This window comes from Accipiter gentilis, chromosome 5, assembly GCF_929443795.1.
Source record: "Accipiter gentilis chromosome 5, bAccGen1.1, whole genome shotgun sequence".
NCBI classification, from domain to species: Eukaryota; Metazoa; Chordata; class Aves; order Accipitriformes; family Accipitridae; genus Astur; species Astur gentilis.
Window position 1 is genome coordinate 40,995,872 of NC_064884.1, and position 14,925 is coordinate 41,010,796.

Here is a 14,925-nt window from a genome sequence, read left to right on the forward strand (position 1 = left end):
CGGTCCCGGTGATCTTCGGAGGCCTAGCGCTCTGCGGAGTCCTTCTCCGCCATGGAGCTGGAGGATGACTTCGGTGAGGCTCGGGGTGGGGCCTCGCAGGGAGAAGGGAAAGGCGGCCGCCGTCCGGTTGCGGGCAGGCCCCGGCCCGGCGGCAGTAGGGCTGTGTCTGTCTCTGTGCTCTCTGTGTCCAAGCCAAGCAGGCTCCAGTGGGTTGTTGATTATTTTAACTAGGCCAATGTTATATGTGGTGGCCACACCGGGTGTGTTTCTGGTGTGGATGGGGTCAGGCCTTTAGGAAGTATCTGAATAAAGTGACTTAATTTGGTTAAAGTGTTGCTCCTGCCTGTAGCTGTTTTCTCATCTGACTCCAGACTTACATTTTTAGGATTGTTGTGGATTTGTGTTTGCATGCAGTATGGCTAGGGGCAGGGATCTCATTTGCACACGGCATTGCTGTGGTGCTGTGGAGGCTTTGCTCATTGCAGCCCTGTGTTAACTGCTTACCTGATCAAGCCAGGTCCTGTGATTTTTTTGTGTTTGCTCTTTTATGTATTGTTATTTTAGGTATTTCCTCTTTCTCTGGTACTTGTCTCTGTCTCCGTCCTTTTACTGGTAATGCAGTTGGTATGATCTTGTGGTGAACCAGGTCGTGGAGAGAAACTACTTCTGATTGCTCTTCCTGGGGCAGCTGAATCAGTACAAAGTTTGTCAATCCTTCTTAATGATCGAGTCTTTAGTTTTCAGCTGTTCTAATGACAGGAACTGGCTCCTGGAGGTGAGAGGTGCTCACAGGTGGCAGAGCTGATAGCAGCAGCACTGCAGAGCTGAGGTGGAAAGAAGGATTAGGTCTGTCCTTCCTTCCTAGTGGCTCACAGCATGAAGTCTGCTCATAGTGACTTGTGGAACAACATCCTAACTAGCTGTCAGCCTGTGGGCTGATATAGCTCCCTGACCTGGCTGTTGAGACAACTGGGCACCACTGCATGTGTAAGAGAAGGGCATGTGATGGCAGGGGAGAGGCTAAACAGCAGCAGACCATACTTAGATCTGTTTAAGCTACTGTGTCATCAGATCTGAAATGTGCTAAAAGCCTGTGCTTTAAAAGGAGTGGCAGAGCAGAAAGGATGAAAGCAGCCTGGTCTGTCTCCCTGGTGTGCACCCCACAAACAGACCTACAGGCAGCAGAGGGGACCTGTGTCTCCTTCTGGCTGCCTCTCTTCCTCATTGAGAACATGGAAATGTGGTTTTTCAATAGAGACATTAGTATTCATATTTTAATATATTTTATCTATAGATAGATTAAAAAATTGTATCATATATGCATGCATTCATGCTGCTTCACTGTTCAGTGCCTAGATTCTGAAGTGGTTTAGCTGGTTTAGTAGCTCCTCAGCTCCTAAATAATTGCATGACTTATGAAAAATTTCATTTAGAAGTCACATGCATCACGTCAGCCACTCTGCTTCCTCAGAAATGAAACTAAATTGCCTGGCATTCTTCCCCCAGCAAATCTAGCTGTTGGTCAAAAAAGATTTGGTTCAGACTGACAATGCTCCTGAAAGCGCTGGTAGGTGTGTCATCATTCCACTGATTCTCCTCTAAGATAGCTGGAAAAGTACTGTCTTCATTCATTTTGAGTAAGTGTGGTTACCTACCTAATATGGTAGCTTAAAGAGTTATTATGCTGAGCGCTACTGACTGTTCTCTGTTTTGACTAACATCCCAGTCACCAGAAACTTCAACATGAATCTGCTTATGCAAAACAGGTGCCTGCCTTAATTAATGGTTTCAAACTAAGAACAACTGGTTTGACTCCCTAAGATCACAGCCATGATGTGGTGGTATGTTTTTTTCCCACTTTGCTGTGTTAGTGGTGCTAGATCTTGTCTTTCTAACTAGGGGTTTTTTTTCTCTCTCTTTGTTCTTCTGTTCTACTAGATGTTTTGGATCCAGAGAGATTAATACAATGTCCATATAATAAACATCATCGAATCAGAGCCTGTCGGTTTCCCTATCACCTTGTAAAGTGTAGGAAGGTAAGCTGGACTGCCAAACAAGGCACTGAATGGGAGTAATTCTGTGCACGTAAATACGACGTGCACGTTCTAATTCTTGTTGCATTTTCTGGCTGGCTGGAGTAAGTTCCTGACAAATACCCTTGTTTAGCCTTTATTTCATATAACTTTATTATTTGTTTAGTAATAGCTTCAAGTACATGTTAATTAACCCAAGACTAGTGTGGCTGTGTTGAAAGGAGATGGAAAGTCTCCATGGGTAGGTCAGGGAGGAAATTCTGGTCTCTTCCAGCAGCTCACAAGGAAGTCAGATATATTTTTCCACTTTAAGTTGAAGAGAGAACTCAGTCCGTGTTATGTGCACCCCTTCTGGCTAGTCAGAGTAGGAGTGTTGTGATGTTGCAATTCATTCTTTTAAGTGCTAGAAATGCAGCTGCATAGCAGTGGTTTTTTTGTTTTGTTTTGCTAATTATTTAATGTGTATCTGGCAGAAACTGCACATCCTGGGCTCAGCACATATGGGGGAGGTTTTTTCCCCTCTCCATCTTTTATCCAGAATTTGAATAAAAATAATTTAATAGGAAGCATTCCTTCTTCTATTCTCCTCTGTTGTCCTTATGGTTTGTTTTCTTTAAATCTGTCAAGGGCTAGCATCTGGCTGAGCTTTGGGTTTTTGCTGAGACCTTTTAAAACCCAATTGTCCCTCTAAGTTTACCAATAAGTTTGCCAATGTGTTTTTAAAATAGTATAACAGTGCTGTGCCTTCCAGTTAAGGCACAGTTGTAAGGTGTGTGTCTTGGTGTCAGTACTTATAAACAATTAATTTTGGTGGTGCTAGAGCCTTAAAAAATAATAAGTAACTAGTGAAAGTGGTGGGCAGAACTAAGTGGCAAGTACATCCATCTGTCCCACATTCAAAAGCACTGAAATTATCCTTGTTGACCCTCTGCAGATTTTGGCAAGAATGTGCATGTGAGCTAGATGAACAGTGTTAGCAAGTAAACTTTTAACCATGCTGGTTTTGTCCTTGCGTTGCATAACTGATGACCAGACAGTTTTGGCAAGCTTACCTACTTAGGAGGATGAGGTGAGATAGTGATCACCAATCAGACACAGTTGGTGTCTGTAAGTAATTAGCAGAAGAAGGGCTTGGGGATTGTCATCTGATCCATCTGAAGATGCCACTGTGTCATTATCTGCAGTAGCAAGCATCTGGGTGGAGATTGTCCTTGCTTGGTGGTTTGTTGAATTTCCTTTGTGTGCCCTATGCATAAAATTCAATTAAATGCTTCCACCTGCCTCAGCTTCCCACAGCTTTGTGCAGAATGCAGCCCTGCCACATAAATGGGGACACTGCAAGCAGTGCAAGTTGAGTCCTCTCAGCTTGAACTGCGTTAGTATTGAGAAGCTTCTGCTATGTGGACAGAACAGCTTGCTTAACCTAGATGAAGCAAATGATGGACACATGAGGACACAGCAACCCTGGCTGTATAGACCGGGTAATGGCAACTGCCTTGGATATGCCTGCAGCCTAAGCTATGGTCACATATCAGCAGTAGTGAGCAATGTCTGTATGAGGCACTTCTGCCTCTGCGTCTACCTCAGGTGCAAGTCTGATCCCTGACCAGCAGAGCTGCATCAGCCAGAACCAGGCAGGCACTGGTACAGTGGCAAAGTTGTGCTTTTTTGTGGTAAAGGCTGTATCATTTGCAAGGAGTGGACTAATTTACCATAGTAACAGCTGAGCACTGCCAGTAGAACCTGTGATAAATTTTTACTTGAATAGTAATCCTATAGCACCAAAGTCTGCAGGTGGAATGCTGCCAACTCCCTAGCTGTTTTGAAAGGTTTAAGGAATTTCTCTGCCTTTGTGCCTACTTATTTAAAAAACATCTGAATGGTTTATATTTGCCTAACATCCGTCCCATATTGTTTTTAAAGTAGTTTCATCTGTGCTTTAAACCATGCAGCCATATTGCCAGTGTTGTAGCAAATTGTGAGGAGTTTAGCTGAGGTTGTTTCATTTCAGTCAACTCAAGGGTGGCTCAGTTTCTCAGTGAATTGTGTTTTAAAGAACAGTCCTGTTAGTTTCCCGTTGCATTTTTACTAAGTGTCTGAACAATATATTGCCGTTCCTTGTTTAGTCTTTTTTTAAAAGCAACATCACATAATATCCTTGGGGGATTTTTCTATGGATTAGCAAGAGATAAGTGAACTTGAGAGATATGGCACGTGATTTTGGTTTTCCCTTGCCTAGAGCTACCCTGAGGTTGCAAAGGAATTGGCTACATGCCCCTTCAATGCTCGCCATCTAGTTCCTCAAGCTGACCTCAGCGATCATATAATGAAGTGCAACGATAAAGGATTCATTGAGCAAGATATAGGTAAGAGAACCACCCATGATCCAAGTTGTATGTTCATCCTGGGGACTGCAGTCTCCTGTTTGTAAGGATAGCTCATAGAATAACCAAAAAGTGGGAGTCAAATTATTGTCTATAGTTTTGTGTGACACAGCAGCTTTGGGGAAACTTGAGTCTTACTTGCTTTGATTTATTGAGTAGGTTCAGAAGAACATTGCAGATGTTCCTGGTAGGCCTTGCACATGTTTTGTTACCAGGCTTGTTGAATAAAAAGGTTATACCCTAGCTAGACTGTGCATGTTGAAGTGCCTCCAGCAGGAGCTGGGATGCTTTAATTACCAGAAGGACAGGCCCTTATTTTTGTAGAGCTGATCTCCCTTTGTTGAGGCTTGACCACTGATGTTATGTGAAAAGTTGATTTCCACCAAAGAGGTGTCTAAGCTATGGAAACTCCTGCAGCTGTTCTCCTCCAGGGAAACCTGAATAGTTTACTCCCACCAAGAGATGGGGCAGCTCCTCTTCCAGGCTGCTCTGCTGCTGCACATGCTTCGTCTGCCATACAATTAAGATTTCAGTCTCCTGCCCAGTGAGACAAGGTGGGAGGAGTGCTGTCCAAAACCCCCAAAATACTTCAGAAGGCATCCTGTGCTATGCAGTGTCTTTTCCATCCCCTGCAGTGGCTCTTTAGCTATTGCCGCATTACAGAGCAGATACATAGTTTTCTATCTTCTGCAAAGTTGTGCTGAGGCTAGCAGCGATGCCTACATTCATGTAAGCAGTTTTCTTCTTCACTCAAGCATTCCTGCTGCAAAGTTCCAGGGGGCAGAGTCTTTTCCTGTTCATTGAAAAAGGTGAATTCAGATTAATACCTGGCTCCCAGGCGTACCTAACCTGTTTGCGTTGTGCAAGGTTTTCTCTAAAGCCAAGAGATGTTTTACAGCTTGACCCAAAGCATTTAATGCCTCTGAAGCAGGACTGACTGCTAGTCACTGAGTTTTCTCTCTTTCTGAAGTGAATCAGTCCTCTGGCTTCCAGAGGGAACAGATGAATGCTGCGAGCATGTGGCAGGCACCTCCATGTGATGAAGACTGGGAAACAGGTGAGGAACTTCCCAATCTGCCACATTGCTGCCTTCTCCCTGGTCCTGTCCTTCAACTCCACTTGGGACAGTGTGAGTCCAGAGATGCTGTTCGCTTAGGTCTCACTTGTAGGACACCTTGCTTATGCGCATTCCTAAAAATGTGCACCTCTCCACCCAGCAGGCTTTTCTTGGTTTAGAGAACTATTCAACACGCCTGCCATAACTGTCATGGAGATACATTTCCAAGCATCTGCTCCTTCCCATATAAGCTTTTGTACCTTATGCGCAATGATAGCAATGGAAACATGATAACTTTTATGTTCCTCAGCTAAATGACAGTGAAGCAGACACGTTCATCGTTAGATGAATTTTTACTCCCTCTTGAACATGTAAAAATATGACAGACATATTCCTGATCTGATGGTGGTTGCTGGAGTTTCTTAGTTCTGAGCCACAACATCTGTTTCCTTTTGCAGAGTCATTGGAGCAGTCAGATTCCCCTTTTGTTTGGGGCATGACCAACTCTGGCATAAACAGGTAGCGAATACAAGTTTGATTCCTTACAACAATGTTTTGTATAGAGGAGTATTGCACTCTGCTCCCAACCCAGTCTCCATGGCTGGAGATGGGCTGAGTTTGCTGCTGTACAAACCCTGGGAGGAGGGCTACTAATTAACAGTGAATGTTCTTAGGGTGCTGCTTCAGTGTTACTTGCTTTCTTGTATGAGTGGCCCATATAAGAGAAGGAAGCCTTTAGGAACACATATGCTCTCTGCTCTTGTATGCATGTGGCAGGGTGCTCCTCCTGCCAGTGGCCTGTATTCAGTTCCTGCTGAATGTCTGGCCAATGTGCAGGGGAGAAAGGTGCTGAGCCTTTATGCTGACTTTGGAGATGTGGCCAGGTGCTTCCCTCTGGAGCCTTTTCAAACAGTTACTGAGCTTCTGTTGAGGTAATGATTAGCTAGCAGTCCCTTGTGACATACTGTCACCTTAGACTTGGCAGATGTGCTGGCATTAGGGTCCTATGTTAGCAGAAATCTCCCCTTCTTGCCCTTTGCAAAGCATAATCACAGTTTGGTTTTGGGGGAGTAAGGTGCTTAATGGCCAGCTGTGAACTGGATGGAGCTGCCTTGACTGGTTTCATTGATCTGATAGTGGGTCATGATTGCAGGCTGTATACAAGATGTGATGGCACCACCAGAGTTACCAGAGCATGTTTTAAGGTTTGTCTAAGCCCATATGCAGCAACAGTCCTGTACTTGACAGCTCTGCAGTTCTGTATGAGCTCAACCACGGTATACCTCTCCTTCCATAAGGGGGTGACAACAGTGCTATCTGGTTTCACTTGTTACGCTTTCGGGAAAACTTTCTCATGTTTAGAGCATATATAGCTCTTCTAAGCACCACCACCTCCGAGTGGCAAAGTACCATGCCCTTATGTCTCTGCTCTCCTCCATGCTGTAGTAGAATGCATAAATTTGAGCAAGTGCATTTGTCAGAAGTAACCAAAGTCTTTCAGTTCCAGTACCACCTTTGAACAAAAGAATTGCTTGCCTTCAAGAGTACGTGCTCCTGAGTCCTTGCCATACGCCATATCATGGAAAGGATGTAAGTACTGTGCATGTGCTTTTGGCACTGTGACTTCTGTAGATGGAGGCAGTTGCTGAAATCACTGGCTGCAGCAGTGCTTTTTGGCCACTGCTGCATGGACAGGAAGGGTAGTATATACCACCTGCCTCCTTGAGAGCAGCTTCTTAGGGAATCTGGTGCTTGGAGCATCCTCTGTATTGTTTATTTCATATTCTTGACAGGCCTTCATTACAGTGGTCCAGTTTGAGCAGCCCTACTCCCCAGCCACTTTGGCTCTGTGTCTCTAAACAAGTCCTTCCACACTATCTACACTAACCCCTTTCACCCCCCACCCTCCCCCAGACTTAAACCAAATTATTTCCTTGCTTTGTGCAACTCTGCTCACTGTCAGACGCAGCTAAGTCAGAGCAAAGGTAAAACTAGGGCTGATTAAACCAGCACTACTGGGGAAGAAAACTATCAAATTACATCTGGAGGTGGGAGAGAGGGAGGGAGCTTCCTGTGTTGAAGTTTATTTGCCATTAGCAGCAAAGCAAAAGCTTAAAAGTGCATTGGGGAATGACTGTCTTGTTTCTCACTTGGAGCAACTAAACACAGTACTCTCAGGGCTCTGCAGGCATGGCTTCTGCACAAGCAATAACTGCGCAATTGCCATAATGTCAGGCCAAATCTGCCAAACCAAACTGAAATGTCATTTGTAGATAAGCCTTGTTGCCAAGGTGACAAGTGCTGTTTCAGCAAAGGCCACTCTCACTTGGGGGAATGGAGGAAATTCTTGTATTTTTCTCCATCTTGTGCAAAAAATGTGTCTTGCCCTTTTCAGAGTTTGGAGTATTAGCATCTCTTCCCCCTGGAAGTTCGTTCCCCCCAGCACTAAATGGCTCCCTTTCTAGGACCATATAGCTCCTGCAGATGGCAGATATTCTCTGGACCTGATGGCAGGACTCTGTAGATTTGCCTGTTGCTGCATGACATGTTTTTGCAACATTTGAGTTTGTAAAACCATCCTTGGTTGCCAAGTCTTTTTCCCAAGCATTTGTTTCATAAGTTGCCCTCATCTTCATGTGGTGATCTTTGTTACTGTTATTGAGTAAATGGACTGATAATTTTACACAGCACCAACTCCTTCCCTCCTCAGACAGCAGTGAGTAGTTAACAGTAAAAACCACAGGAATTAGCAAGCCTCTTGGTTCAGTTGTCAAATGGCAGCAATGATGATCTGTGAAGTTGTTCTATTTGCTCCAAGATTTGGAAACAGCAGGAGAACTCTTCTGAAGTGGTGATGGGTTTTAAGAGGCTAGGGTGGGGAAGGAGGGTGATTTTTAAGTAGAGGAGGTAAGGTCTGATTAGGTTCCTAATCAGAGAGGTGATAGTGGGAAACGGAACAGCATGGAGGGTTGCACATACAACTAAAATCTTGTCCCTTAGCTTGATGCTTTAAAACAAGTGTGTGGATATTTGAGGGCCTCTTACAGCCTGGATTGCATAAAGTAAGTTCTGAGAGTTTCTCCAGCCTATAAAGAAGCTGAGACTTCCCACAGCATAATGTTTCATTAAAATCATCTGGATCAGCCAAACCTATAAGTATTTTTTCTGTGCATGCACTTTTTGCTTTTTATCTTGTCAGCATCTGAGTTTGTGCACATAGGGTATGTAAAGTGGACAGTTTGGGTTTTAAAATACATTGTCATTTACAGACACTTATGTCTTTCTTCCTAGAAAGCATCCTGATCACACCTTTGCAGCTTCAAGCCTTAAACGTTAACTTTGTCACATGGGTGCATGGTGCTTCAAGTCATACAACAATGGGGAATCCTCTGTGAATTCCTTACAATATGCGTAATACCAAACAGGTGAAGTTTAAAGAGTACACTTAAATACTTGTCTAGTTTCCATTAGGGTTTTGTAGTTTTCTAACACTTAAAACATGTTTGAGAGCTCTAATGTAACTGTTCTTTGTTGGAGGGGTGGGGAGGGAGAAGCCAGGAATGGTTTAAATCACTAAAAATACGCTTGGGACTGTATAAATGTGTGGATCCAGCAGTATATTGTTAAAAATGGATGCAATGTACAAAATGTCATCTAAATATACAAACACAAAGCATTAAGAAACCAGACATAGTATTTGTCTAGAAAGAAATTAATGCCTTTTACATTTTGAAAAGAATGTTCCTCAAAATACTGTATTTTTACCATCTGTATTACTACCCATGTAAAATAATACGTTGACTAGAATATGCAAAATTAGGATTGTTTTAAAGTTCAGTTCTGTCAAGGTTCTTGTTGGCAATTTAGAATAAAAAGGTTATGAATACTCCTGGACCTATTTTATATTTCTAAAAGACATCTGCAGTGATTTGTTATATTCTTGTTCTGTTGAGTAAGTAAATGCTTATGCAGTAAGCCCTCCACTCAACATTTATTTGATTACATTTTGGTCACTTTGAATGAAAGTGGTGACAAATGTCAGCTGTTTGTTTCTGGTTTGACTGTAGTAGCAGGATTTGTGGCCCAGACCATTATAATTTTACAGATAGATGCCATAATTGGTCCCCATTATCCTAAGCTCATTTAATGGCCAGTTGGTGAAAGACTGGCAGTACTTAGTGCAGTAACTACCTGCTTTTTGTTGGGTCTCGCCACTTGGTCTGCACTGCAGAGGAGGTGAGCTTTGAGTGCAGGAGGCACATTGTCTCAGGCCCCAGCTCTTTGTCAGGGTGAGTCTTAGGAGAGCACTGTTCTCCAATAGCCCTGCCTTCCTGGAAGGACTAGATGGACTTGGAAGGTCATGGCTGTGACTTCAAAACATCCCCTGGCCACAATAATCGGGGGTTATCCCTATCCCACAAGAAGTGGGTTTGTCTTGTAGGGTAGGTGCAGCCAACACATGACAGAGCTCTGAGATCTGAAATCCCATACTCTTCTAGGCAACTTTCTCAAGCACGTCCTGCACGTGCCACTGCCTGTGAAGAGCAGGAAACCCATCATTTTACTGTTCCCTGCAGTGATTTGGGAATGAGATTAACAGGCTGTAAGGATGTAAAACACAAAGATGACCCTCCTCCAGAATTATGACTAATTAAAATCCCAGTATCATCTATCACTGGGCTGTTGGCTCCCTCTGACTGTTTTGTATTTACCACAGGACAAGGAATATTTTAAAAAGTATGCGAAATGGCACCTACTCCAAGATGACAGAGCAAGGACTTTCATGTGACTATCACTGTGGCCACAGCCACATATTCCTGTGTTAAATCCTCAGTCTCTCTCATGATGGGCAGGCTCTGCAGTGCTGGAGCCTTCACCCCCTTCCCTAGAGGCTGAATGTGTCCCATGCCAGGGGAAGCTGGTGGGATGTAGGGGAAATATCAGCCCCTTTTGGCCTGCTAGGGAGGGGTTTGGAGCATATGCCTGTGTGACTCTCTCCCAGCCCGTTTTTTGGTAGCTCAACAGTGCCTGTCCTCACTCTGAGCACTCCTGTGGGTGCACCCTGCCTGCTGGGCCATTTCTGCCTTGACTGAGCTACCAGGTCTGTGGCAATAGGACTGGTCTGACTAGAAATGCCTATGGAAATTTGGGATAGAAATGGTTGGATCTGCAGTTGTTACTGGTGACTCAGGAGGGAGGATAGGAGGCAGCATTTACCTTTATGCACAGATTCCTCTGTGTTGGAGACCCTGGGCACCCTGGAGTTCCTTGTTGTTTCTCCTGGTGTCCCCAGCCCTATGTGGTGTCTGGTGGGTCTCCTGACCCCTGATTTGCACCCAGCCACAGAGGGGCAGCAGCTCTCCTCAGTGGTAATTCACGCTGTTGGTGCAGCTCCTGGACCCACAGATGTCTAGGGCTCTGCTTTGTCCCTGCATCTCGCTGTATGGTGCTGCACAGACTTCCTCCCACTGAAGGGCTGAGCTTGCGCTGCAGGACACCCCCATGCTATTGCTGTGCCCCACTGGGGCTGGAGCACAGCAAGGTGCACAGGCCTACGTGGGTCAGTGGAAAACCAGGTCTCTTCCCCCTCGTGGGCTCTGTGTTCCCTGTGGGCTGTGATCTGGTCAGTGCAGCCAGCTCCCTACAGTTCCTCCTGTGGGGAACCTTGCTTGCTGGATGCTTGCTGCGTCAGACTGTGCCTTGGTGGTCTGGTCTAGGATGCCCAGCTCTTCTCTGCTTGGCCACCAGCTGGAGTAAGGGCATCAGGAGCAGGGCTTTCTGCCACCTCCGACACTGTCCCTGCTGTTTTTATCTGCAGGATACAGCACTGGCTTTCCTTCAGCAGAGCTGCAGTCTACTGGCACAGGAAAGAAGTGTCCTTTCTCCTGCCTCCCCTCTCCTCCCACCAGTTCCAGAGCACTGAGGAAGGCTAAGCCCCTTTCCTCCCCACTCACATGGCCAAAGCCAAGCCCGCACACAGATTTGTTTATTTTTCACTTCACTCTGTTGGGGGAAGAAGGGGGAGTTCTGCCTTCAGCTGCACGTCTTTTCAGGGTCAAGGTCTGGATGGATGGCCTTAGTTCTTTCAGACTGCCCTTCTGGCACTCAGTGATTTGCACTGCTGAGGTCTCTGGGTCCTTTGTTGCTGACTCCAGAAATCCACACAATTCTCTGGTCACAGCTAGTGGCACCCCTTTCTCCTTTTGTTCCTCTCCACTTTCCCCATGATCTAGAGATGAACACAGGGTGCCTGTAGTCCCACAGAGATGAAGTCACACCTGCGGTGTGTCCATATGCATGGTTCACATCCAGTGGTATAGCCCTGGAAAAACACACTCCCCTGTCTCACCCTTCCCCAGCAGTTCAGACTGTGCTCTTTCCTCAGTGCTGACTTTCAGCTAATGGGGATTTGGGGTAGTTGCATTTGATCCCAGCTGAAAGCCAGGAGACCAGCACTGTCCAGTGTCCCCCCATCAAAGGGGGCAGGGATCCTTGGTACTGTGAATAAGCAGCTTTGAATCTGATCAGTTAAATCCTGCTTAGTCACTCTTGTAACCTAATCATCACACATAAATACAGGGTCCTGAACTATATTGGCTACTACCCAGTGCAAAAGGGAGGAGAGTGAGAGAAAGAGAGGGAGTAAGAAAGACTTTCCATCATGGGGGTGTTTACAATTAAAGTGCTAGAGGTGGGAGAGAGAGAAGGGAACAGAGGTATCTTGTGGGGCAAGGAAACACTAGCTGCGAAAATGCCCCTTCACACTTGTTCTGGAAGGTGAACAAGCTCCTCATGTTGTTTTGCCTTTGGAGTTCAGTGTCCAGCTCCTTTGTGCTGTGGTCAGGAAGGCTGGAGGAGAAGAGCTGGGTGGTGGTGGGGACCAGGCTGTCCAGAGACTCTCCAGACTACAGCCTTTGTGTTCTAGGTATACCCCTCACACTGCAGCAGTAGTTCAGCCTGAGTAACACTGATGAGTTGCATGTGGTGTTTCCTTTAACTCCTCAGGGAACCACCTCCTGCTTCTGAACTTCAGGTTCCAGCAGGTAAGACTGCCTGGGGTTACTGAAGGCGGCACAAAGTCTCCTTTTTCTGGCAGATCAGGCTCTGCCCCCAGATCTCAACTTTACAACCAAACCACATTTAAGAAGTCATTTCCCCTTTCCTGGCTTTAAGTTGAGGTTATAACTCATAAAACCAAAAGCATGGTTTCAGCCTGGAGATCATTTACAAGTGCTCACTCAGCAATAGGCTGGAAATGAAAGCAGTGGCTGTCTGGACTGCCCACACAGCTGCAGAGCTGAGCATATTTCTTTCGAAGCATTAGCCAAACCATGCAGATGACGTGTCTCCTTATGCAGCCCTGACATGCTTGTGCCAGAGCAGGTAGATTGAAAGGGCCCATCCACCTCCTATCCAGTGTCCAGGAAGAACCTTCCTACACAGGGTTCCCAGCCCTGCCAATGTCTGGGTGCCTCCTGGCAGCTGTCCTGTTCCCTGGAGTGCACAGGTCACCATGGGAAGGACCATGGCCATCATGCCTCATCCTTGCTGCTGTGATGTGCCTATGCCGGGAGTGCTGCTGTGAGCCACTGGGATCAGAGATATCACCTGCTGCACAGGCAGCCATGCCTGTTGCTCCCAGCTAGCCCCTGCCACTTGGGCTCCAGAGGTAGACAGGCACTTGCACACACATCCCAGAGGCCTGTCCCCAAACCAGGAGGGATCCCAGGCTCTCCAGACAAACAAAGTCCCTAAGGATTTCTGTAGGGCTCTTCCCACCTGCCACTGGCCAGGCTGGCCTTGCCCTCCTCCCTGCCCATAAGGAGGGGATGCACCAAGCCAGCACCTGAATTACTCTGGAGATACCATGATGGCCAAGGGCAGCAGCACTCTCTTTACTAGGTATGTCCAGCACAACTGATGTCTGATAATATACCTGCCCTGTATTTTGCGAGTGATACCATTTGAAATCTAGCCTGGTTGTAATTTCTACTGCGTGTTTCCAGAACGTTGAGATCACTTACTGTTCTCTGGTCCCCTGTCACCATTTTATGACGGTCTCCCTCCTCTCTTTTCCTCTTAGCTTTTCACCTCCCTCAATCAAGGTACAAAGATAACCAAGAGTGGTAGAACAAGAGCTAAATGATTGCCTGGGGAGGAAGAGGGCAGGTTGCTGCCAAGAATCCACCCAGGACTGCAGCAGCTGGTGCTTGCTGGGTACAGGGAGAGCTGAAGTTGGGCTGGGGAAGGTGGGGGGCTGTGTACAGGGAAAGGCTTCAGCACCCACAGGCCTTGGGCAAGACAAAACAGAGCAAGGCAGGAGCACCCTCTGCAGAGCAACTATTAAAATTGTTACACGGTGTTACTGTGAAAACATGATACCATCACCTTTAGATTAAGTTATGAAGAGAAATTTTTCTTCTACAGTTCAGACATTCAATATCGTTACTATAGTCATGGGTAGTGTTACCACTACCTGTGGTTTTTGTTTTAGGCTAACAGTGATGATTTTTAACACCTATCTGTTGTAATCATGCCTTATAGGGTTAACATTTGGAAGCAGTATACATATATAGCCATACATATTAAGCTGTGGTTACTAGATAAGTATAAACATCCTCTAGTACTTATCTCTACTATCTTCCTTCTAAGTTAATTCCATCCCACCCAATCATAATGTCTTAATTATCTCTCCCTCCAATCTGCCTATTACATTAGACATTTCACTCTTTTTAACTGCTAAAATACTGACTGCACTTGGTCTCTTTGTTTCAAAAATTTTACCTTGTTTTATACCCTCCTAGATGTCTTCTACACATGCAGTCACACCTTAAAGCACACTGCTGAAGCAACAATGCTATTTCTAGGCTTAAGCTGCTGCTTATCATAGTGAAGTCCTTCAGGGGACCACCCTAGAAGGTAAACTGTGAAGACCTGGCTCAGCAGACTGCCAAAGGCTGATCTGATCTATGTATCTAGTTTATACCTACATCACTGGATGACTTTCTAACTTTTTGCATTCTTTGCTGGATATTTTCTGATTTAATAAGTGTTTTGTAGCTGTGGGGAACTTGAATTACTACAAAACAAAACATAATTGCAAAAGAAAGGTAAGCTAACCCCTTGGTCTCACATTTTAAATTCATGATCTCTTTATCAACAGCCACATTTTGCCCTCCAAGTTCTTCCTTTGCTATCCTTAATTAGAACCTAGAAAGTAAGTTGTGGAGGTCACCACGACTCCAGCTCCCACCACCTGCATTATTAGCAGGTAGAGGGGCAGGAGAGAGGAAGGTCTCTGCAGTGCCAGAGGGAGCCTGCAGAGCATGCTGAGGTCCTGGGTGTCTTCCCAGAAGCATAGCTCCCACCTGCAACCAGCTCCCCGCCACCCCAGCTGCCCCCACACTCCTGTTCCACCACCCAGCCAGCAGAGACCACCACCACCATTTCT

At 45.7% G+C, this 14,925-nt stretch overlaps 1 protein-coding gene across 4 annotated transcripts in view; it reads left to right on the forward strand.

Annotated features, from left to right (window-relative positions):
- The window catches only part of LOC126038905 (gametocyte-specific factor 1-like), a 26,023-nt gene continuing 11,098 nt past the window's right edge, over positions 1–14,925 (forward strand). Inside the window, exons 1-7 of one of the 4 annotated variants that reach the window (XM_049801372.1) lie at positions 1–73; positions 1,939–2,036; positions 4,273–4,399; positions 5,388–5,474; positions 5,933–5,993; positions 6,976–7,064; positions 8,766–9,360. In XM_049801372.1, the coding sequence (XP_049657329.1) occupies positions 52–73; positions 1,939–2,036; positions 4,273–4,399; positions 5,388–5,474; positions 5,933–5,993; positions 6,976–7,064; positions 8,766–8,767 (486 nt within the window). In that variant the 5' untranslated portion in view covers positions 1–51 and the 3' untranslated portion in view covers positions 8,768–9,360. Of the gene's footprint in view, positions 74–1,938; positions 2,037–4,272; positions 4,400–5,387; positions 5,475–5,932; positions 5,994–6,975; positions 7,124–8,765; positions 9,361–14,925 lie in introns of those variants that run through there. The other 3 variants (XM_049801371.1, XM_049801370.1, XM_049801369.1) reach the window with 3 other exon arrangements.